Genomic DNA, 21,523 nt, shown 5'->3' with positions numbered 1-21,523 from the left:
GTCCTTGATTTTGCCCACCATGGATCGCTTCGACTCCCTGGCGAATACCCTGTCAAACCTGACCGTTTATGACATCAAAAGCATGTACAACCAAGTACGTGGCATTTGAGTAGGGCAGTTGCAATTGCTGATAGCTGTCGATGTAGGCTAAAAATGTAGTGCTCAATGTCAGCGAGATGGAGTCCAAGGTCAGGGATGCGACTAATGACGAACCTTGGTAAGCATGGTGCAGTCCATTGCAGGGCGTAGTAGATTCACAGGGAACCGCAGGGGCGCCAGTTCCACATTAATGCAAGAGATTGCTCAAGGGTTAGTGACTTTCTATCGTAGTAAACGACGATTGACATTTCGCACAGGACGTTCAACTTGTAAGCTTAATTCTCCAGGGTTCCCACCATATGTCCAATTGACGTGTCCCAGCCAAAACTTCAATGAGATCATGCCATGCATATACGCCCGGTTTATGGAGAAAGAAGCCCGACAGTGGAGGCAGATTTACAAGGTGGGTTGTTCGTGTTCAATAAAGCTCTCTTACCGACATCCACAGGCCCTCCAACTCCTTGAATATCTGGTCAAACACGGCAGCGAGAGAGTTGTCGATGACGCCCGTTCCCATATCTCTACGCTCAAGATGCTCCGAAATTTCCATTACATAGATGACAAGGGCAAAGATGAGGGCCAGAATGGTATGCATGGACAATTAATTAAATGACGCCGCTAACGTATCGCGCAATTAGTCCGCAACCGGGCCCGTGAACTGGTAGAGTTGTTATCCGATGTAGATAACATCCGCGTTGAGCGACGGAAAGCGAAAGCTAATCGTCATAAATACATTGGCACCGGGAATGATACCATGAACTTCAGTTCGGGTGGCAGCCGCTATGGCGGATTTGGAAACGATAGCTTCTCGGGTGGAAGTGGAGGCTATTATGGCGACAGAATGAGTGGTAGAGATGGTGAGAGACTGTATATCTCGTCTCAAGAATTACAATTTACTCACACCATACTAGATTTCGGAGGCAGTTCCTCTGGGTTCAGAGATAGCAACAGTAGGAAGGACTTCGAGGAGTACACTGCTGGGGACGACGAGACCGTTGTCAGACGGTCGGGTTCTGTCAGTAGGAGTCATGCTGGGTCCCGTCAGGGCACACAATCAGTTAGTTCACCTGTCCGTACGGCGCAACCTGCACCCCCGAAGCCGAAAGAACCCGAGGTCGATCTCCTGGGTGGCTTCAGTGACGAGCCGGTGGCTGCTCCCAGCGTCAATCCCGTCTCCAACACGAACAAAGCCCTTCCATCCGTGGGCAATGTCAGCCTTGACGGTAAGGCGCCGATCGGAAGGTTCTTTCAGAAAGCTGATGTTAGTCATGCAGATGATGATTTTGCTGATTTCCAAGCTGCGCCGTCTTCACCTGCGCCATCTTCACCTGCCCCGGCATCCACTGCACCTCTCACCACCAAGCCTACGTTGATGGATATGCTCCGGAGCACGAGCCCTCCCACTGTCAATCGGGCATCCATGATAAGCCCATCTCTTGCAGGACAAGTTCCTAAACCTGCGTATGCCAACGCTTCTATGGGAGCGCTTTCTCCCACAAACAGGCAATTTTTCTCCCCTACGGCTGGTGGGTCGTCCGGCAACTTATGGTCTACTTCGACACCACTATCCCCTACGTCATCCGTGCGAACATCAATGTCAGCCGCCCCCATCTCCGCTGCAGCTGCACCCCCGAAAGCTTCACCCGCCGCAGCCCCGAGGTCATCATCGAACTTCGATGACTTGTGGTCCTTGTCCCTAGGTACATCATCGACGACCTCAACCGTCAAGTCTGGAAACACTGGTAAATCTATCAAAGACCTCGAGAAGGAGAAAGCCCAGGCTGGTATCTGGGCATCGAGTCAGAAGCCAGGGGCAGCCCAAATGGGCATGGGTGGCGGATTCGGGAACTTTGGTGGTATGGGTACCTCTGGTGGAGTTTCTTCTGCTTCTGCTAGTGGTGGAGACGATCTCTTGCTGTGAATCATGAATGCATGGTTAATTGTGCGGGTCAATATGGACGACGGGTGCTGTGACTAGTTCAATGTTGCGTCTTTCGTTCTTGGAGTTTATCTGTTATTGATTTTTGCGGAATTCTGTTGTGTCGTGGGTGCAACAACTACTTAAATACATGCAGTTTTCAGAAGCCTTGTCACGACCGCCGCCCATCTTTACCCACATACTAACTATCTTGTACTCAGCTCCACAGTATTTGGATTGTGTCTCGGCAATGGGCTTCGACCCTGGTAGTGGCACCATCGCCTGACGCTGCCACACCCACTACGTGGACAGAGAAGGTTGAATCACGCACTTTGTCGATGAGGATACCACATGCAAACCTTGACGGGAAACGTTTGCGTACCGTGGAGCCCCCTATGTTCGAGGGCCGCTGTCGCGTACCCGGGGACAGAGACCGGTCCGAAAGTGTCGAAATACAATCATATATATATTGGGTATCAAGCCCCAGTCATGACTCGTGAGTAGCTAGTAAATATTACTCGACGGTGCCTCTAATGAGTTGAAAGGTGAAAGCATAACGTAGCGAGAACAAAGCGAATGAGTAGCAAAACAAAGACAACGAGAATGGTACAGTTCGCGAGAGTAACGCGCGTGAAGTGAGACAGGTAGTATGCCGTCATGCCTGGCTATAAATCCACACAATCGTAACATCATGCAGACCAGCGTGGTGCAAAAGGGTGGAAATCTAGTTCAGCGCATCACGTGAGCTGTTTGCATAGTTCCATACAAGTCCCATCGATGTCGACCCAATGCTGACGACGTATATGACCAACCAGAGCGCGGTCAGGGTGCGGCAAACGGTGTTTGAGGAGTAGAAGCCTACTGTCGCCATCGCTGTGGGTGAAATAAGAACCCAGAGCAAGCACCACATTACTGGAGCAACTCACCAGCCACGAAACAGTTCAGGGACAAGAACGCAAAGAACATGGGAACGACTATGGATAAAAGGCAGGACAAGAGGAAGCAGCCATCCGACTCGAGTTGCTGATAATAAGTCAGTCGATGTAATCGGTAAATGCAAAAACAACCCTTACTTCTCGAGTCCGCTGTCGATCGGCGCGTTGCCAGCGAATCATGCTCAGGCCAGATGTCAACATTGCAATCATGGCCAGCATGAGTGACATAAGGAACAGAAAATAGGAAGCAGGCGAGGAATAGTCAAAATATGATACAGGAGAGCTTGTGGTTACGAAAACACCGCTTGTAGCAAGAAGCAGGCCCGCCTTTTTTTTGTATGTCAGTGCCAGATTCAGCTGACAGGAAGTTGAATGACTTACTGCCGTGATAGCAACGGTCAGGATAGAGCAAATCCTGCCCCTCATGATCTCGAATGCAGCTACGGTCGGTCACTGCATCACAACTTTGTTATAAAATTTTTATCACCAACTCATCATGGTATGTTTAACATTGTCTCTGTTACTGATCATGCCAGCATGGTGAGATGTTGCCCGTTTCGCCCGACCAAGTATAGCTAGTAATAAGCGGGACCCTTTTGTTTGTCCAGCTCCACAAGTAAACAAAAGCGGCCAATGAACAAAAATGGATTTTGGTCTATCGTTTATGAAAGTAGCTATAGCTGTGTTCCATATGAACACTGCTTACTGCCGCTTGTTACCGCACATCATAACTCTTCGAAGATCTTGAGTATAAAACATCTAGTAGCATGTCAAGACGCACTAAATTATCCCTTGTACTCTCTTTTCGTCATGGCTGAAGCGCAGACATTACCCGATTCCCTTCGTAACACATCCACTTTTACCAGAGTACTCTGTTGTTTTGCTTTGGGGCGCCCCAATCATGAAGACCTTTGGGAGTCGCTACAATCAGTAGCTGCATTCGAGATCATGAGGGGCAGGATTTGCTCTATCCTGACCGTTGCTATCACGGCAGTAAGTCATTCAACTTGCGCTGAACTAGATTTCCACCCTTTTGCACCACGCTGGTCTGCATGATATTACGATTGCGTGAATCTATAATAAATTATAGCCCAGCATGACGGCTTTCTCTACGGATACTATCTATGGGAGTCACGTGAATTGGGTCCGCGGAAGCGAACTTTCCGTAGATGTCCCACTCATGCGCGTTGCTCCCACTCACTTTACGATTCTCGTTGTCTTTGTTTTGCTACTTACTATGTTCTCGCTACGTCATGCTTGCTTTCACGTGTCACTTCATAGTTTTCGAATGCCAATCTCATGGTTTTGATCGCATCTCTCAATGACACAACATAAGGAATTGCAGACTTGAACGAAAATTATGCTAGGGTACTGCGAAAAGTTCGTGGCTTACCAAAGTTTGTGTCGCCGACTTGTCTTTTGGATCCCACATGGGAGCATCATAGTAGCAAACAGAACTACGCAACTTTCTTCCGTTGCCTACCCCCCTTTATCGACGCGTCCGAGTCAGAATTAGCGAGATACGCAAAGTTGCGTTTTGTGGGCTCCACATAGCTCATGCCAAGTTCGCGCAGGACAGCGTCTTCGCTTTCGCCTTCTACGAACGTCCAGTACCCTTCCTCCTGCATCTGCTCGGAGTGAGGGATCAGAAGTCCATCTCCAGAGGCCGAATTCATTGAGGAACAGGCCCAGTCGCGCGGCTTTATTACGGATGTCGGTGTTAAACTCCTTGTCCCCAGTCAACGCGAGTAGTGCCGCGCCCTTTGACTTTATAGGAGCAAGGCTGCACGCCATTACATCAATGCTCAAAACAAAAGTCTTCATCAAACTCACTACAAGTCCAATAGAATATAAAGGCCCTGCTGCTCGCGGATCCGCTCGATTCGTTGAGCACGTTCTTCCCAAGTTCCGTTTGTAGTATTTTCAGGTAGACGTATCACACCCTGCCACTTCCTAGACCCTGCCGACAGTGTCTCGGCGATGAGGCCACGGCTTTCAAGTGGGGAAACCACATCGCGCAAGAGAAGAGATTCCTGAGTTTCGCGTAGCTTTGTATATGACATGCGAAAAGGCGCCCCACCACTTCCCTGGGTGACCGAGCCATTCTTTAACGGAGGTGTAGGCACGTGAACATGCGAAGGGTGCGTCAACAGGATGTCGGCGCCCATGAATGAGTGAGCACCCCGCCGGCTATCAAGGTCAACACACAGGAAATGGAAAGGATGCATGTCACTTACTGGCTGCCCACGAGCTGAACATCAAATTTACAAGAGATGTTCTCCGAGATAAATTTCTAGACTTTGATGAGTCCAAAGGAACCAATGGAATGTCATTTTGAGTAGAAAAAAAATGATGACGTACAGCGAGTAGTTCGGCTTGACTTCTCTCGACGGGTCGTTCAAAGTGTTCGTAGTATCGCGCACCGATTTGCTGCGAGGGACTTAGCATGCCAAAGTATTTCGATTTCTTCAGGTCAGCGACGGATGTACAGCCTGCGTCGATGAGGGCCTTCGCTGTCGTTGCACTATATTCATGCAATTTGTCAGAAACCAATGTCAGAGCGAATGAATGTACAGTACCCAATGCCAGAGACGGATGTCAATGACCGAACTATCATTTTCCTTCGCTTCTCCTCAGTATCAAGAGTTTTTCTTGCCTTGGGCGATGTGACCTTAGAGCTCCCTTCAGAAGGCTGGATAGTAGCTTCCGGGTCCTGGAGACACGCATGAAACCCATGGACACTTGGGAGACTGCACAACACCTACGGACATATTCTTTACCCGACAAGAACGCGTCTATCCTGTTGCTGATTCCAACGCCTACGCCTTTTAGCTGAATACAGTCCGCTAGTCAATACTGAACTCGCGGTCTGTAGTGGATAGTTCTCACCTTTTTCACCTCAGCTACATTCCGCACAGGCTCCTCCTAGCGCGCCAATAGCCTCGATAGCTCGTGCAAACGCTCGAACTTTGTAGGCATTTCTATTCGGACTGGAGTTTTCGTGCTCTAAATCTGCGTTGGGGGTTGAGTATTCTCTTTACAGCCTAAACTTTAAGAACTCACTTTGTGACAGCATCTGGAGGAGGTCATGGTTCGGACCGAGGTTACTCGTTGAAAATGCCTTCCTCAAGCTCGAACCACGAGAAAGTAAAGTGGTTGCTCGGAATAGTGATCGGGACAGCATGAAGGGCAGTATTCTCCCGAATCTCCTTAGCCAGCTTTTACAGTTCTTCGGGAAGTCCTTGAATTAGATTACGTAATCGTTTTTGCGTCAGGTGACCAATTGTTCACTTGAACAAAAGGAAAGAGCGAGTTCAAGAGTATACAGAATCACAGATACAATCGTTCACTTCGAAAGAATGGCGATGAAGTAGAACTTAAAATACGGGGGTAAGCGCACATCGTTGCGAAATCGAATACGATGATAAGGTCATCACTCCAGCCTAGATACCCGCCATCTGCATCCTAGCTTGCCCAACTGACTGTACTCCTCCTCCCTGTTGCCCTGCGGCACCCTGCGCCTGCTGCTGACCAGGTACGTTTTGACCAGGTTGTGCCAATACTAGGCCTGGTCCCATCACGAATGCTGGGACGGTCTTCTCCTCGAGGTCTGCATAGCGTACGCTCATCTCTTTACGTTCTTTGCACCAGTCGTCGGGATTCCACCACGTGTATGTTCCTGCTTCGCCACCTGGGATTTTTGACGATGGAGCGCTGCCGCTTTCTTTCGTTATCCAAATCCGTAGGTCTTTGTGGTATCGCCAATTACGATTCCACCTGTAAAGTCACAAGTCAGTTCGAATTCACAAGGTAGCCAAACAGCACGGTATAACGTATCGAAAGTTTGCTGAGATAGGAAGACCTACAATTCTTGCGCTGCAATTTCTTGTAGTGCATCCCTCGGACTTGAATAGAACATGAAAAACAGCGTCTCATCACTGAAAGCTCCAGCTTTGACTGGTCCTAATGCGGGCGGTTGAGCGCTGTAACACGGAGGCAGATGAAAATCAGGTTCAACGCTATGGGCCGCAGATTGATCTGCCCACGGCGTAACAAATGTCGAATACAGGTTTCTTTCATAACATGAGCGAAAACGGTCGATCGTCTAGTAATGCATGACATACCCCTCGTAACCCATGTCGAGTCCCATTGAACCCAAATCTGTACCAACGCTGCTCAGACCTCCATCTGCATCTACACCAGCATTCTTTATCATTGCGAGTAGGCCAAGGAGCCCCCACCGGTCGGCTGCAGACATTAGCACCTGCTGTGCGGGCGTCTGTGGATGATGGTGAGCTTGCACAAGAGGGTTATGCGTCGGTTGTGGGTTATGCAGCTGTGGGTGCGCGTTGTGCTGATGTGGATGTATATGATGCGTTCCGTTCGACACATGAGGGCTTACTCCTGGAGGTGGTACACCGGGCGGTGCGCTAAGATCAGTTCCTGGCGGTGGATTCTGTGACTGGGATGGGTTCTGGCCGCTTAGTGGCTGCTGACCTGCCTGACTTCCCAGCGCTGGGAAATCATCAGGGCCAAAGTCTCTGCTCTGCGCCACTGCACCTGCAGTTCCTGACCCACTCTGCCCTGCCTGCGTTGCATAACTTGTGACGGTAGAACCTGGTGCAATGGCAGGCGTTCGGTGTGCATTTTGTTGCTGAAGGGTTGGCGTTGGATAACTCCGTTGTGGTAAAGGATACTGTGACGTTGGGTACGGAGAGCGAAACTGCGACGACAAACCAGCTGGAGGAGCAAGACTTGGTGGTCGCTGTGGTGGTTGACCTGGGCGGAACTAAGTGTAACAATGGCGCCAGAATAAGCTGGGAACACACCTGGTCGGTTCATTATGAGTGGAGAATAACTGCTATAAACTTCATTATTATTATGATATTAGACGCGGCGAAGACGAGAAAACTTACGGCGACTGGTTTGACGGTTTCTGATGTTTTGCGGTCTGGCTGGTCGACGACGAATATCTTGTGTTGATCCTTGTTTGTTGTCCTTCTACAAAGTTGTCGGTTAGGAACGACCGTCAACAAGAAGAATGACTTTTGACGCTGTCAAATTACCCTCAGGCAAAGTGATTTAGCAGTGGAATATCTGCTGAGCGCTTCAGCAAAATTACCAACAAAGAAATCAGGCGCAAACTACGATAGACTATGATTAATGATTGTCTGTGTGTGTCCCTTCATCTTTAACTAACTACGCATTTAGCAGAACCATGCTTACTCTATTTTTGCACAGACACACATAGGCCAGTGACCGACCTTACCACCCCGACGGGTGCCCTCCGTGGTTCCCGATTCTGAAACAAACTGCGAAAGGAGACAGTCAAGTTCATACAACTCCCTTATTCCTACTCCAAATACTGCTGGGGCTCGTCCCAGTGATGCAGAGATTTTATCCCCATAGCCGGGTGTATGGGCCTTCTCCACCTTTCTCGCTTTTTCGCTTCGTCGTCTTCGTGTCGGACTGAACGGCTTCCCACCTCATAGCACATCGACTTGCGCGGACAATACTCGCCTCGACACTGCCTCGACCCAGTACATTGAACGGGTACAATTAGCTCATCATCATGGCCTGTCCTTTTAGCCTGTACGAGACCCAAGCTAGCTCTATCAATAATACAGGGTGTCAGTTTCGTGGGACTATGTTTTCATCCTGGATGTTTCCATTGCACGAAACGAATAACATATACATGTTCCGGGATATGTTTAGTTCCCGTGGTATCATGCCCCACGAGGTTACTACTTATTTTCGGTGAGCATTCAGCCCTTTTCCGTGTCACTTTATGCTCGCGGTCTCGTCGATGTTTGAGTCCTCCGAGATTTCCTCTGGCCCGTATTGTGGGGCCGGGAATACGATTTGAGCGTCTGATAGAATTGTAGGCGCGGGGTTGGCGCGGGGCTTACACGAGGTGATTAGTCGCCTCCATCTTTCATCCACCACCTCAAAGGGGACTTGCGGCTCTTGAAAGGGACTTTTTTTTTCGTTCTCTGACCAGGGGTAAGCTTACCTTGTTAAAGGTCGAAGGCTTGTCCTCGTACTACAGTCATCCTAAATATAAACCATCATAATGAAGAACGTCTGAATGGGGCATGATACAAAGTGCGCGCCAGTGTCAAATTTATGCTCCGACGCGACGAGTCAATTCATTTCTGTAACCCTGCGATGTTGATCGGATCGGATCGATCAGTGTCTGATACCACCAGCATCCTCTGATCAGACAAGATGCTGACAGTGACACTGGTACGCCCACGCCATGTCTACGAGATCTTTCTGCCATTAAGCTGACCGGTACACGTAGATTAGACACGGAGAGTCCACACACAATGTGGTAAGACTGAACCAGTGGTCTGATGTATGATACTCACTGATCTCAAATGATTGCAGCAAGCTCTCTGGTCGGGCTGCACAGAATGTCCTCTCACGGAAAGAGGTCAGTGGTAGTTCGAATACGTGCCCTTCTAGCGAGCTGCCGAGCATTATAACTAATCCTGGCTGACCAGGGGCACAGGTAAGCGAAATTCGTCCGCTTCCCTTCAGCCCAAGCTAAGCCCGTAACAGCAAGCACGCGCCGTAGGCGCCTACTTTGCAAACACACAATTCACCAAGATTTACGGGTCTCCTCTACCCCGCGCACGAGACACAGCCCAAGCAGTACTCGAGGCACAGCCCTTACCCAAGCCGCCTCACGATTTCTCCATCGCGCTTATCAAAGAACGAAGCTTTGGCGCTGCTGAAGGACATCGTACATGCATACGAGAGCCAGGCAAGACCCTCGAAGCTCATTTCGAAGAAGAAAAGTACCCGATCTTGTACGAGAGCGAGAGAGAGATAGCGTTTCCTGGTGGAGAGTCAGCGGCGGACCTGACGAGGAGGGGTGAGCGGGCGGTGAGGGAGGTGGTGCTTCCACATGTGGTGAGCGTCGCGAGGACGGGGAAGGATGAGCATGTTGCGCTTGTAAGTCATGGGTTGTGTATTGCGGAAATTGTGGGTGCGATTGTGCGGTTGGGAGGGGGGACGTGGAAGCGGAAGGGACCTATGGTTAATACGGCGTGGGTGAGGGTAGAGGTGCGGGCTCAAGTGAGTGTGGCGGGCCTTGATGCCGATATCTTTCTCATGAACGGTGTAGGGCGGGGGACCGATGGAAGTTGCGAACGGCGAGGTTCCTCCTGTAGAAGTAACGGTAACGAACGAGGGCAGGGCGGATCACCTTGAGGGCCTCGTGCGTTGCTTTTGTTTGTGATATTGGCTGCAGTAGCTGATAACTATATGATTGACAGCTCGATGGAGGCCCACTTGATGGCATGAAAGCGATTCAGGGTGGAGGGGTGGTGGATGTAAGGAACCCGAACGAGGCAGAAGCTATTGCGCAGACGTCTGGTGGGAAGTCGGTATAGATGTCGGAGAGCTTGGGAGAGAGCTTATAATTAGACATACATTTCGGATACCACGAGAATCTGACTCCAGAGATCCCCGCAGGCTATTACCAGCTGAGAGCTCTATGATTACGGGAAGAAATCAGTTCTGCTGAACGAAAACGCAAAATAGAAACGCCCGAAGCTCAGTGAAGGTGGCCGTCATACATCATGTATGCTAGCTCGATTTCAAGTAGTCAACGATGATGCAGGTTACAGAGATCAAGCAAGATGCCGCAGCCGACAATTTTCGAGTATCCAACGCACACCATTCAACAAATAACCAGTGACTTGAGGAAGAAAAAAGACGCTACAGCGTACAAGTAGAAGGAACACCGAGGGCAGAGATAGGACCAGTGACTTCAGGAATAACGACAACTGGCACGAGAGACAGAATCACTAACTGCAGGAAGGATAACCTAGATGTTATAACCTGACTTGTTATTTTGCACATATAGCCCTGATGCGGAGCAACATCTAAAAATGCGAATTTGCAGAAATGGTCTTGTAACCCGCTCGCAAGACGCTTACAAGGGTTTTGTTCTGGTTAACTCAGGTCTGCGTTCGTAAACGCTCAGTTTGGTTATGTTGAGACCGATTATCAAGGAACAGTGTCTGGACTCTGTTACTAGTAGGCCATGCGATAATCTTGCAGTAGTATATACTAATAGTACAAACAACTTGCTTTCTACACTGTAACGATGTAGTCCTTTCTACGAGGAATATTGTGGTGCCTCATCTATGTCTGGACTCATCTTGAGAGACACTTCAGAGCGATATTTTTGGGATAGTTCAGGGACACTGTCGCCTAAGTACCTCTCCACCAATGAGAGTGCACCCTTATGGCTGAAGAAAGCTTCAAATGTGAACGTAAACTAGGCCGTCTCTCAGATGCTGCGACGGTCCAATGCGCAACACGTACTCTCACCATCGCCGTAAGCTAGCGCTCACCGTAAGCATCAAACTTCTTTTTGACAAGCGAGAAAAATGGATCATTCGCAGATGAAGGACGTTGTTGGGAATTGTGTGAGGCCCGGGGCCCGAGGGGCTGTGACAGATTATCGGTGTGAGAAAATACACTCTGGGCAATCTAAGTTCAAACTGCTCATCGAGTCCTCTCAGATCACTTATCCGATGTCCTCTCAGATCACTTATCCGATGTCCTCTCAGATCACTTTATCTGATGAGAGCTTCTCCACCAATGAAAGCCCTTGCTTAATTATAAGACTAAAAGACACCGTGATCATTCTATGGCATCTACTGGCATCTACTGCATGTACGGTCAACTGAGTAGGCACCGCCCATATACCGCAGCTCGATCCGTTCCTTTAGTTATACATTACCTAACTCAGTAGATCTAGAGCTCGATCGTGGATCGTACCGTCCATGGCATTCACTCACTTCGGAGCTCGTCATGAGGTACATGTCAGGCAATGTTTCGGATATCACGAATAATGATCATAGTATGACGCCACTCCAGTGACTGCGTGCTTGATTTTTAGTGTGAAGTATGTAGTTACTTGCACTAACATTACATGGAATTGAATCACCAGTGTGAAAGCCTGATGTGCAACAATCCTCTCTGAACTGCTTCCATCTCTGACTCCCAGTGTTCCGGAAGCCGATACTGAAGCATCGACTGCATTAGCAGAAATCTTGCTTGAAAGTTGAGCTCCAGCCCTGTCACCTTGGAACCTTGCCCGGGAAAACGACAAGGAACACTAAACGAGTCAGACGAAAGTAACAGGACGAAACTGTGGATTCTTTGAGCGTTGTACTAATGGATATGTGATGGTAGGTATGTCGCAAATTTACGAAACTCTGCCTCGGACTCTGACCGAACATGAGATTTGTTGTTTGCTGTACACACGCATAATCATGTATCGGGTAACACCACTCAAACCAGAGGCTTTGAGCACCCGAGAGCTCTCCGCACGCTTCGGCTCATCATGCATCATACTTGGCAGCAGATTCGATCTGCCGGATGCGGTTGTCATCTCGCAGCCGAATTTGTGCCTCGGCAACACCCAGGTACTTCACCTGCCCAGGTTGGTAATCGGTCGCACTGTATGTATCCTAGAAGAGCTCCTTGGAGAGTAGTACTGTCAGGCTATCCTGTAGTTATAATGCATTAAATGCATGATAGTTACAGGACAAATGTATTGCATTAACCATTGTAACTATCAGCAACCTCTCACATAACATTACATAACATCTAACCTCCGAGGCACGAGGCAGAATATAATCCTAGCTAACCCTAACTAACCACTAACCACCTAACCACTGACCACTAACCACTAACCCTCTAACCTCTAACCTCTAGCATCTAACCTCTAACAAACCTCTAACATCTAACCCCCTCTAACCCCCTCTTACTAAGATTAAAAATTAATTCATTAGCCATTACAATTGTTAATGCATTATTCCCCCAGGGTGAGGTGGTATTGTAGCTCCATGAGTTGACTCTGTCCCTAAAGTTGATAAAACTGTTGGAATCTGGTGAAGTGAAAGAAACGGAAGACGGACCGTAGAAGATGAGAGTGAAACAGTACGAGCGCAACCAGTGAGTACGACGAGGCGACGCATTGACGTCAGCCGAGGCTCGTCAATATTGGAACATATATCTCTATGTTACAGACAATTTACTTATCTACTTATCTATCCTATCCGTACTATAAAAAACCGATCGAGTCGTTAGAACATCTCAGGTCTTTTCATAGAGCCTGAGATGTAAGTCTCATATTTTTCGCGTTATTCTATAGAGCTAACATACCATTAGATATTTATTCTACTAGGTACTTTACCCGCTCTTACGAGGTCTTTTCATAGAGCCTGAGATATATTTATTCTACTAGCTCCCGCGTCGTGCGCCGCTCGCCTAAACTCGCTTTAAAAGCCTGAAGTTGAGCAAGCAACTTGGGGCTTGTCTGTACATTTCCACGCTTCGGCTGCTCACCCCGTCGACATCTGACCCCTCCGCTTTGAGTTCAGCATGACCCATCTTTCCAACCAAATAATAATGTAGAAATACGCGGACCGCGGTGTACACCGTGTTATGATGTGTCGGACTTTCGGAGTACGCATGGGAAGCAGGGACGGAAGGTGATCTGATTGATTCGATGTAAAGACATCTAAATATTTCTACTGATACAATTGAGCAGTTTCGGCCGGGGTGTCATCCACTCCGTGGTGCTGAGCTATAACTTAATGTACATCCAACAAACGCCATGGGGTTCAGTGGGGTAAAAAAAAAAAAAAGAAAGAAAGCAAAAGAAAAAATCCTGACGGTATCTAGATCAACGTAACTTGAGGCTTTTCGCATACTTCCACATGAATTCCATCGATATTGTGCCAATACTGACGACGTATATGACCAGCCAGACCGCGGTGAGGGTGTAGCAGACCGTGTTTTGGGAATAAAATCCTGCTATCAACATCGCTGCGGATGAAATACGTGAGGACACAGAGCGCGGCATTGATGTAGCAACTCACCAAAAATGAAACAATTCAGGGACAAGCCAACAAAGAACATGGGCATGATTATTGATAACAGGTAGGACAACAGGAAATAGCCGCCTGGTATGAGTTGCTGATGAGATGTCAGTGGATGTAGTCGGTAAAGCGAAGATAACACTTACTTCTCGAGTCCACTGCCGATCGGTGTGTAGCCAGCGGATCATGCTCAAGCCAGATATCAACATTGCAATCATGGCGAGCATGAGTGATATGAAGAGCAAAAAATAAGGGGCAGGTGAGGTGTAGTCGAGATATAGCACAGGTGAGTTTGTGGTTACGAAAACGCCACTCGTTGCGAGAAGCAGGCCCGCCTTTTCAGGAGTACGTCAGCGCTAGCTTAAACTCGTAGAGAGTTGAACGACTTACTGCGGTGATAGTGTTGGTTAGGATAGTGCATAGCCTGCCCCTCACGATCTCGAACGCGTCTTCGGATTGCAGCGCCTCCCAATGGCCTTCAAGATCGGGGCGCCCCAAAGCAAGGAAACAGAGTACTCTGGTTAAAGAGGACGTGTCACGAAGGGCTTGGGGGAGTGTTTCTTCGGTTAGCGTTCTTTCATCGGAAGACCAATTGATGTTGAAAGTCTGCCGTAGTTTAGTCATACAGCGAGTCTTTCTATGTTTTCAAAGCGCAAACCTTCGGGAAATAGAGTACGGCCATAACGAGCGCAACGTCAAAGAGAAGAGTACAGATGGATTAGTGCATCTCGACATGCTGAGCACTCTTTTATCGGATGTTCGAAATGAGGCGCTTGAGTTGTGATTATAGAAATGACAGTATTGTCAATAGAACGCGAACTGGATCATCCTGCGGACCAGGACCTGCGTCCGATCAAGGTCTGATTATGATTGGCTGTTACAGCTATGTGGAACGTATCATATGCATCAATGATCTTATCAATCGCAGCAGCGCTAGCACCAATCCCCGACTCTCGGACCCAAATTATTATTTCACATGCCGGTCATATGCTATCCCTCGCAAACTCTGTCATGCATGACGGCCTCGCGTTGTATATATGCTTTGCTGTCGCTGTGGGCCCTCGCCAGTCTCCGTCACTTATCAGGTGGCAATCTCTCACTGATGTCATACCGACGGTGCAGAGCACGGCTGGCTCCCAAGGCGCATCATTACACGCCACATAATGTCTGCCAGACAATCAGCCAAACAACACATGTCGGAAATTTAGCCGTATTGCATCCGCAATGCAAGATTCTTCGTGTGAAAAATTGACGGTCCTTTTGGTGGGTTTGCAGTCCTGGAAGTACATCAGGAAACCCACTGCCGAGCGAAGCGACTTGTAGCAGCTTGTAGCAGCCAGTAGTAGCTGAAAGGACTAAAGCCTCCATACTGGCTCCGGGACTTGTTCCGTCAAAATTATAGTTTTAACTTCAAATGGTTTAGTTTGATTTGCTACGACGTGCTACCCGAGCTCCTGTAGCATTCGACTACTACTGTAGCAGGGCTTTGCTACTGCGCTTCGGCTTGCTACGTAGAACTATATAGTTCGAAATGTCCCACTGATGTACAGTCCTGAGATGGGCGAAAAGATATATTCATGAAGTATCTAGACTCAATAAAATGTGTCTCGGAGGTCAGGATGAGCACGAGAAAATGCCTGAGAATGTATGGCAAGTGCCGGCGAGGCGAGCACGCTGCCAGGACGGTTGCCGCGAATTTGTGGCTGCTGGCATTGGGACTGTAAACCCGAGCGGAGTTGGGACCGTCAATTTCTCGACCCGAAGCTGCAGCTGTCAGAATTTCGCGGAGAACCGCACGCTTTGTGCGCGTGGGATCAGCACGTTCGGACTGGAAAATTGACGGTCCTCAGGTGAGAAATTTGCAGTCCTTTTGAATCCCGCTCGGCAACGCTTACCAGGACTCCGCACAGTGGCGAAACGTCGTGCAAGCTCTCTGCTAGGTAATCCAGTGCTGGACCGTCAATTTGCTCGTGATCAGCTCTACTTCGTAGAGTCGGGGATTAGTCTCACCTTGTCTTCCATCTTCGACGAAAATTTTCTGACAAGTACCGGATAGCTGTGGATCTTTTTTTAAAAAAATCCTAATGCATTCAAGTCACGCGCGTACTGTCAACCTTTTCACACATAGCTGTACAGTAATAATAATAACCCACTCTTTCCAGGTCTCCGTGCACTGCGGCCCTTCACGTCATTTCATTTCGGTATGCTATGCTGGCGCATGTATGTTGTTGGGCATCGTCATGAAGGTATCTGCAGCCGGCAAAAACCCTACTCAATAACAGTTTATTTCGCCAGTTTATTTTTTTGAGCGAGCAGGACGAAATAAACTGGAATAAACTGTCAAGTAAGGTTTGACGTGCATTCGTGTTGCGGAGATTGAAATAGGAGCCGCCGACCGACTTGCTGAGAGACTCTGCAAATGAACACTCATGGCGCGTGATAGCTCAGTGCATCGACAACGACGTCGACGTCAGCACCAACGGATCAGCGAGAGAGAATCTACTACGAAACTCTTGGAAACTCTCGCAGTTGTGCTTCTTGCTGAGGCGAAAGACTCCGGGGATCAGCTCATTGCACATTTCTATGTCGTGTAGGTGCCGAAAATGCACTGAAAACAGCGTCTGTCGTGGCAATTGCTGAAGGAACTGTTTATCTTTACACTGAACGTGTGTGCATGGCATTTCGCCGCCTTCGCTCTCGATTCCTGACATGGCCTGGTCCTGTCCGACGTCAGCAGTTGTCTGATGCAATGGACGAGTGGGGTTTTCCCGGCTGTATTGGCATAGGGGATGGTAGCTATATCAGACTCCAAGACAAGCCTTTGCGGAATCCTTTTGCTTACTACTGTTGCAAGAAATTCTATGCTGTAAGTCCATTTATTTTTGTACGAGAATATCGGGGGTTTGCAAAAGAGAGATGTGGTCCCATGAAGCAAGCTCGAGTGCGAGCTTCTGTTGTCCGTCTTCGCTCCAGTAGTCACTCATACTCGATGCTGGTATACTTTTGCTCCTCATCAATCGTACTTCGGCTGCTCGGCATCACAATCACTCTCAGTTCACTCCGACAACTTCGTGTATGAAATAAACTGGCAAATAAACTGCCACTCAATAACGCTGTCAGTTGAGTTTGTAGCACCTTGTTATGACTCCGAGCTAGCTCGGTTCCTCAACCACCTCAGAAAAAAAGTCCGAACACCCTCACGGCATTCACAGGGTTCAAGACCCCAGAGACCACCGATAGCGACAGATACACAACGTTAATGGTGAGATTGATGGCATCGCCTACTTGTATTTATACCTCAACCGCAACCATCATCAGTGTCTGCATTTCTCCCCCCATTTTGTCTGCGCTTGTCTCCATCGCTGTTCTCCATGGTGTGTATTGACCCTCAATGTTGTCAACGTTCTCCCTGCCCTTCTCTTGTCATGTTCATTGTCCCTCTGTTTTTCTCTCGTGGTGTTGTTTTGTTCCCTTTCCTTACCTTATCTTATTTTGTCCCTTGGCCCTTCATCATCGTCGTTTGTCTTTGTCCTTCAGCCCACATGATCATCTTTGCTTGTCACTGTCCTTCAGTCTGTGCTCGTCTTTGTGTTATCTTCTACATCGCTTCATTTATTCTTATTCAATGTACTGTTAATGCAATATATTACTGTTTGCTCCACTACAACTCTGCTGTGAAGAGTGTGATAACACTTTGTTCAGATGATCAGCTGCAACACGTTGATGGCTGTTACTAGTGTCAGTGCAAGAGTATGTTGTTAGGATGGTCAGCTGCAAAACATTGACGGCTGTCACTAGGTAAGTTCGATAATATATTGTGTGATCGATGTGCGATTTATTAATGGTTGTCACTAAGGTATAAATGTATTGCAACTTCGCTCCTCCCTTTACCTCTATCTCATCAATCACACCTTCATCGTCAGCATAATCCTTCCGCATCCTTTCAAGATACCCATCCTTCCTCGAGAGCTCCAGTTAGGGTGCTGAACTGTGATAGTGGAATCCGGATGCGGTGCCCCTCGGATGCTGGTGGGTTGCTCTTACACGTGTCTGTGTTTGAGTTGCTGATGACTTTTGGTGATGGCCAGTAGTCAACAATGTTCGCACCAGGTGTCAACGCATACTGGAGTGTGCTGATGTATGTTGAGGGCAGTGGTGCTATGGTACGTGCCCTTCTTGACGAGACAGTGATTAAAGTAACATTACTAGGCTTACTGTCATCGAGTGCGCCTGTGAGGGTGCTGAAATGACTCAGCGGAAGCTTGCCCTCAGCATGATATTGTGGTGGTGGCAGTGGGAGTGTTGTAGCTGTCCATCTTGGCCAAATTTCTGGTGTTCCAGTCACGTCGGATTGCATTGCAGACTCGAGCGTATGCGATGGGCACAGTGCATATTGAACAAGGCCTGCATGCAGTGATGGCAGTGCCATATTTTGGTTTTCTGATGCCGAGATCAAGATGTGCGTGGCATTGCTCGGTCTTGAAGGTGCATCCTTAGCGATTGCAACTGTGGCTCAACGCCGTTGAATGAGAGCTAACAGCATGTCAGACTTGAATAGAAACTGGGACAAAGAATGTGATATTACCTTGTCGAACAATAGATCTTGTGGCACGGCGGACATGTGTAGCATCTTGATCGCGGGTGTTGATACCCAAGGATGTATGGACTTCCATACTTTGTGCAGCACGCTCATCAAAGTCGCGACCCCGCATGATGCCACCAAGAAGGGTGAGATTAACACCATCACGATTTGCACTGTGATGGGCTTGCTCATTGCCGTTTGTAGTCGATGGACAGGCTCTCCAAATGACTTCGGGTATTAGGCTCGCTGGGCGGTATATTGCAGCAAGCACAAATTTATTTGTTTCTAATTTATCCTTCAACCAAGCTGCGTGCATGTCAGTGCTGAGCTTGAAAAATCACTGGTAAAATTTACCTTGAGCTTTCCTCCCACCGCCGCAGATGGTTGCTAGTGTCTTGTTGATGTCCGGATGTGGCTCCGAAGATGCTAAACTCAACATTGCAGAATATACCTCACTTGACACATAGGTTCGGAGTGCCTGAACATTGCGCTTGAAGTGAGTGACACAAACACGGTAGAAACGACGCAAGTGAGCATATGGATCCAGGTCATGGAGCAGACATTGTTTTTCGTAAACACAGAACGTGTTATTATTCTTACAGAGTTCGACGCAGAACATCCCGAGACCTGAGTTTTCAACAATGAGGATTAAAAATGCCACAACGAACAGACAATTCACCTAGTCCCTGCCCCATGTGTCCGTCGGCAACAACAGACTCATACCCTGTGCCGTGAATGTGTTGGAAGGACACCGATAGTCCTGTATCTTCTTCAGCAATCTCAAAAATATGCCGGAAGAGAATTAAGTGTGCTTGGGCACTTTGAGATGTTGTGAAAGCTCTTGCACCCATCACAGCTAATGATTATTCAGTATAGCTGACTGATACTTACAGTACAAATAACTTACATCGCATATGTTCGCTATCCCATGCTTCAATCTCAAATTCCTGCCAGTCCATGAAGGCACTTGAAAGATGTGTCGATTGAGATGCGTTTTGCACCCAAGAGACGGTGAGACATGTTACTTGTCATACAAATAACAAGATGAAATTCAGTCTTTGCCGTGAGAGTGTAGGTCTCTGCACAGCGAACATAGCGTTGTTCTCGCGACTGTTTGTTTTCTTCATCCACTAGGAGCCTTGCACCTAGATGATTCCTTCGGTCAATTTTTTTATGACACAGTGATATGAAATTGATGTTACCTTCAAAACCAGTACCAAGGGGATACTTTTCGAAGTGGAAAACATTGATTAGACGCCGGACATGATCAAGGTTGGCAAGCAATGGATGAATATCGGAAAGACAAGGGCTTCGGTCTGCTACCCATCCTAATGCTATACAAAGTCCTCTCATGAAGCCCGAGTCCAAAACAATCCGACGTGGAGTTGCATCAGCAAGCTGCCAGTCCATATCTAGTAGAAGAGTCTGAAAAAGATCAACAAGCAGAGGCGGAGTTTTGATGGGTGCCGGTGGTGGGTGTGAATGGGGGTTACGACAAACAACAGCAACTTGGGGGCATGCAGGTAAGTCCTCAGGTACATAGATATCAAATTTTGCAGTACAACGGTGCTCCCATTTAAGTAACGCTCCACGTGCCAATGTTCCGTCATTGGATTGATGCCAATGTGCTATGGAAACCATCAGACATTGGGTCTATAACGAAAATGATAATGCTCACGGCAAAGTTGTTTTTGCTGAGACAGGGAGGCAACAAAATGACAAGGAATGAGTGGGCCATATCCATTATCTCTCACATCTTGTTCATGAGACGCAATGACTACTTTATCATCATCAAGGAGGGCCTGCAGGTAGCCAGTATCGAACTCTTGCAGGTTGCAGAGAATCAGGTGGGACAGATCATCTCGTGAGCGCAACTGACATCTAAAATGTTTATTAGCTGTGCAGTAATGAGAAAATAAAGGGAAACCACTCACTGGATGTAGTGCCAGTTGAATTTGTCAACTTGCATCACAAGTTTACCTCGACAGGTATCAGCACCTGGCAATGAGTGCTGCGCAGCACCTTGTTCATTGTCTGTAACAGTACTCATCATCCTGATGTCATCAGTATCATCATGATCCACGCCAACGCACTCCGGACTGGCCATAAATGCACAGCCATGCTCTGCAAGGGAGCAAAAAAAAGCAAAAGTCTTGAGAAAAACTTCGTGTTTTGCATTGTCCTCAAATGGAAGGAATGGGGGAGCAATGAGTTCTGAAACATGCGAGCGATTCATATAAGAGTGGATAGTATTGAAAAAACCATCCAACCGTGCGGAGCAAGTTTTGAGTCCTTTACCTGCAAAGATGCGGTCAGCAAATACAAATTAGAAAAACTTCGCAGACTTACATGATGTTGAGAGCTTTTTACAGCGCACTGGCTGACCCGCATTATCATGGAGCAGGTAACATTGGACACCCTTCAGACCACCATGACCATCACCGAGTGAGTACTGGAAGTTGAATTGCGGAAGGTCAAACTCTGTTGTGTGTGTGTCACGAGCAAGGGTAAAGATATGGGCAATCACATTGTCCTTTGACGAGCCGGTTTGAGGATACTCAATGATGGCACCTGGTGGGTGATTGATAATTGTGTGCACTATCGACTGTCAATTGATATGATGAGCACCAGCAGAGATTTCATCTGGCGTGAAGGATCGTGCAGGAGGTGGGATATATTGGGCTGCAAGAATAGCAGAGCATGGATCTGGAGCAGACAATGGGAGAGGTGTAGTAGGTGCAGCTGGGGAAGAGTAAGATGATGATGATGGAGATCTTGAAGCTTGCGAGTGATCATCGAGATCATGAGGAGACAGCCCAACATCATGTAAGATGGACTGAGCACGTTGGAGTGCAGTAAGCTGAGCAGAAGATAATTCCATGATACGGGAGCATGTTCTCTAAGCACCGAAGGCATAGTAGATATAGATGAGTCCGGCATCTGGATTGTACTTGAAGTTGGTGATGTTGCAGACGACATGTAACTTGCCTTATTTGGATGAGTTGTATTGAGTATGACGTCTGTCAATGTGCTGTTGCTCTCCTCCGTTGCTCACTCAACACATAAATGACAATCTCCT

The 21,523-nt window shown here is 48.0% G+C and overlaps 8 protein-coding genes across 8 annotated transcripts; 3 read left to right on the top strand and 5 right to left on the bottom strand.

Annotated features, from left to right (window-relative positions):
* Window positions 1–19: 19 nt before the first annotated feature.
* Window positions 20–2,518, top strand: EDB91DRAFT_1268988 (uncharacterized protein; the record flags this gene model as incomplete). Its single annotated transcript, XM_041324542.1, has 9 exons — window positions 20–94; window positions 147–217; window positions 271–309; window positions 357–368; window positions 421–502; window positions 548–686; window positions 738–956; window positions 1,011–1,322; window positions 1,374–2,518. The coding sequence occupies 9 exons, from the start codon at window positions 20–22 to the stop codon at window positions 2,018–2,020; spliced, it is 1,596 nt and encodes a 531-aa protein (XP_041179737.1). The 3' UTR covers window positions 2,021–2,518.
* Window positions 2,519–2,741: 223 nt separating this feature from the next.
* EDB91DRAFT_1246159 (uncharacterized protein) lies at window positions 2,742–3,378 on the bottom strand (the record flags this gene model as incomplete). The annotated part of the gene is made up of 4 exons (XM_041322622.1): window positions 2,742–2,890; window positions 2,944–3,040; window positions 3,091–3,279; window positions 3,334–3,378. The coding sequence occupies 4 exons, from the start codon at window positions 3,376–3,378 to the stop codon at window positions 2,742–2,744; spliced, it is 480 nt and encodes a 159-aa protein (XP_041179736.1).
* A 1,031-nt stretch (window positions 3,379–4,409) lies between these two features.
* EDB91DRAFT_1246158 (uncharacterized protein) lies at window positions 4,410–6,136 on the bottom strand (the record flags this gene model as incomplete). The annotated part of the gene is made up of 9 exons (XM_041322621.1): window positions 4,410–4,609; window positions 4,662–4,735; window positions 4,786–5,142; window positions 5,190–5,245; window positions 5,314–5,476; window positions 5,532–5,665; window positions 5,722–5,798; window positions 5,860–5,964; window positions 6,016–6,136. 9 exons carry the CDS (start codon window positions 6,134–6,136, stop codon window positions 4,410–4,412), a joined length of 1,287 nt encoding a protein of 428 aa, XP_041179735.1.
* Window positions 6,137–6,220: 84 nt separating this feature from the next.
* EDB91DRAFT_1120319 (uncharacterized protein) lies at window positions 6,221–7,954 on the bottom strand. The gene is made up of 5 exons (XM_041318184.1): window positions 7,869–7,954; window positions 7,782–7,813; window positions 7,077–7,731; window positions 6,819–7,025; window positions 6,221–6,729 (listed from the first exon to the last, which is right to left on the bottom strand). The coding sequence occupies exons 2-5, from the start codon at window positions 7,792–7,794 to the stop codon at window positions 6,396–6,398; spliced, it is 1,209 nt and encodes a 402-aa protein (XP_041179734.1). The 5' UTR covers window positions 7,795–7,813; window positions 7,869–7,954; the 3' UTR covers window positions 6,221–6,395.
* Window positions 7,955–8,947: 993 nt separating this feature from the next.
* EDB91DRAFT_139092 (phosphoglycerate mutase) lies at window positions 8,948–10,516 on the top strand. The gene is made up of 7 exons (XM_041326194.1): window positions 8,948–9,198; window positions 9,257–9,286; window positions 9,343–9,388; window positions 9,459–9,466; window positions 9,517–10,035; window positions 10,085–10,177; window positions 10,236–10,516. The coding sequence occupies exons 1-7, from the start codon at window positions 9,181–9,183 to the stop codon at window positions 10,350–10,352; spliced, it is 831 nt and encodes a 276-aa protein (XP_041179733.1). The 5' UTR covers window positions 8,948–9,180; the 3' UTR covers window positions 10,353–10,516.
* Window positions 10,517–13,478: 2,962 nt separating this feature from the next.
* On the bottom strand, window positions 13,479–14,914 carry EDB91DRAFT_1120303 (uncharacterized protein). Its single transcript, XM_041318183.1, has 5 exons — window positions 14,521–14,914; window positions 14,253–14,468; window positions 14,009–14,197; window positions 13,863–13,959; window positions 13,479–13,809 (listed from the first exon to the last, which is right to left on the bottom strand). Exons 1-5 carry the CDS (start codon window positions 14,542–14,544, stop codon window positions 13,667–13,669), a joined length of 669 nt encoding a protein of 222 aa, XP_041179732.1. The 5' UTR covers window positions 14,545–14,914; the 3' UTR covers window positions 13,479–13,666.
* Window positions 14,915–17,142: 2,228 nt separating this feature from the next.
* EDB91DRAFT_1120296 (uncharacterized protein) lies at window positions 17,143–17,522 on the top strand. The gene has a single exon (XM_041318182.1). It carries the CDS (start codon window positions 17,254–17,256, stop codon window positions 17,497–17,499), a length of 246 nt encoding a protein of 81 aa, XP_041179731.1. The 5' UTR covers window positions 17,143–17,253; the 3' UTR covers window positions 17,500–17,522.
* Window positions 17,523–17,805: 283 nt separating this feature from the next.
* On the bottom strand, window positions 17,806–21,325 carry EDB91DRAFT_1080251 (uncharacterized protein; the record flags this gene model as incomplete). The annotated part of the gene is made up of 13 exons (XM_041315200.1): window positions 17,806–18,368; window positions 18,448–18,750; window positions 18,799–19,071; window positions 19,124–19,300; window positions 19,352–19,391; window positions 19,537–19,589; window positions 19,647–20,072; window positions 20,123–20,325; window positions 20,379–20,478; window positions 20,538–20,568; window positions 20,609–20,742; window positions 20,794–21,015; window positions 21,073–21,325. 13 exons carry the CDS (start codon window positions 21,323–21,325, stop codon window positions 17,806–17,808), a joined length of 2,778 nt encoding a protein of 925 aa, XP_041179730.1.
* Window positions 21,326–21,523: the final 198 nt, after the last annotated feature.

Source organism: Suillus paluster (assembly GCF_016628075.1).
Source record: "Suillus paluster strain FC165 chromosome Unknown EDB91scaffold_13, whole genome shotgun sequence".
Lineage (NCBI taxonomy): Eukaryota > Fungi > Basidiomycota > Agaricomycetes > Boletales > Suillaceae > Suillus > Suillus paluster.
Note: the sequence above shows the minus strand (reverse complement) of the source record. Positions and strands in the feature narration are given on the sequence as shown.

Coding starts and splice junctions, on each gene's coding strand:
- EDB91DRAFT_1120319 (XM_041318184.1), bottom strand. Junction 7,026..7,076: donor CTCGACATGGGTTACGAGGG/GTATGTCATGCA, acceptor ATGTTATGAAAG/AAACCTGTATTCGACATTTG. Junction 6,730..6,818: donor GAAATTGCAGCGCAAGAATT/GTAGGTCTTCCT, acceptor GTGACTTTACAG/GTGGAATCGTAATTGGCGAT.
- EDB91DRAFT_139092 (XM_041326194.1), top strand. Junction 9,287..9,342: donor GAGAGTCCACACACAATGTG/GTAAGACTGAAC, acceptor AAATGATTGCAG/CAAGCTCTCTGGTCGGGCTG. Junction 10,178..10,235: donor CGGATCACCTTGAGGGCCTC/GTGCGTTGCTTT, acceptor TATGATTGACAG/CTCGATGGAGGCCCACTTGA.
- EDB91DRAFT_1120303 (XM_041318183.1), bottom strand. CDS start 14,544: ATGGCCGTACTCTATTTCCCGAAG. Junction 13,960..14,008: donor ATCGGCAGTGGACTCGAGAA/GTAAGTGTTATC, acceptor ACATCTCATCAG/CAACTCATACCAGGCGGCTA. Junction 13,810..13,862: donor CCTGAATTGTTTCATTTTTG/GTGAGTTGCTAC, acceptor TTTCATCCGCAG/CGATGTTGATAGCAGGATTT.
- EDB91DRAFT_1120296 (XM_041318182.1), top strand. CDS start 17,254: ATGTTGTCAACGTTCTCCCTGCCCTTCTCTTGTCATGTTCATTGTCCC.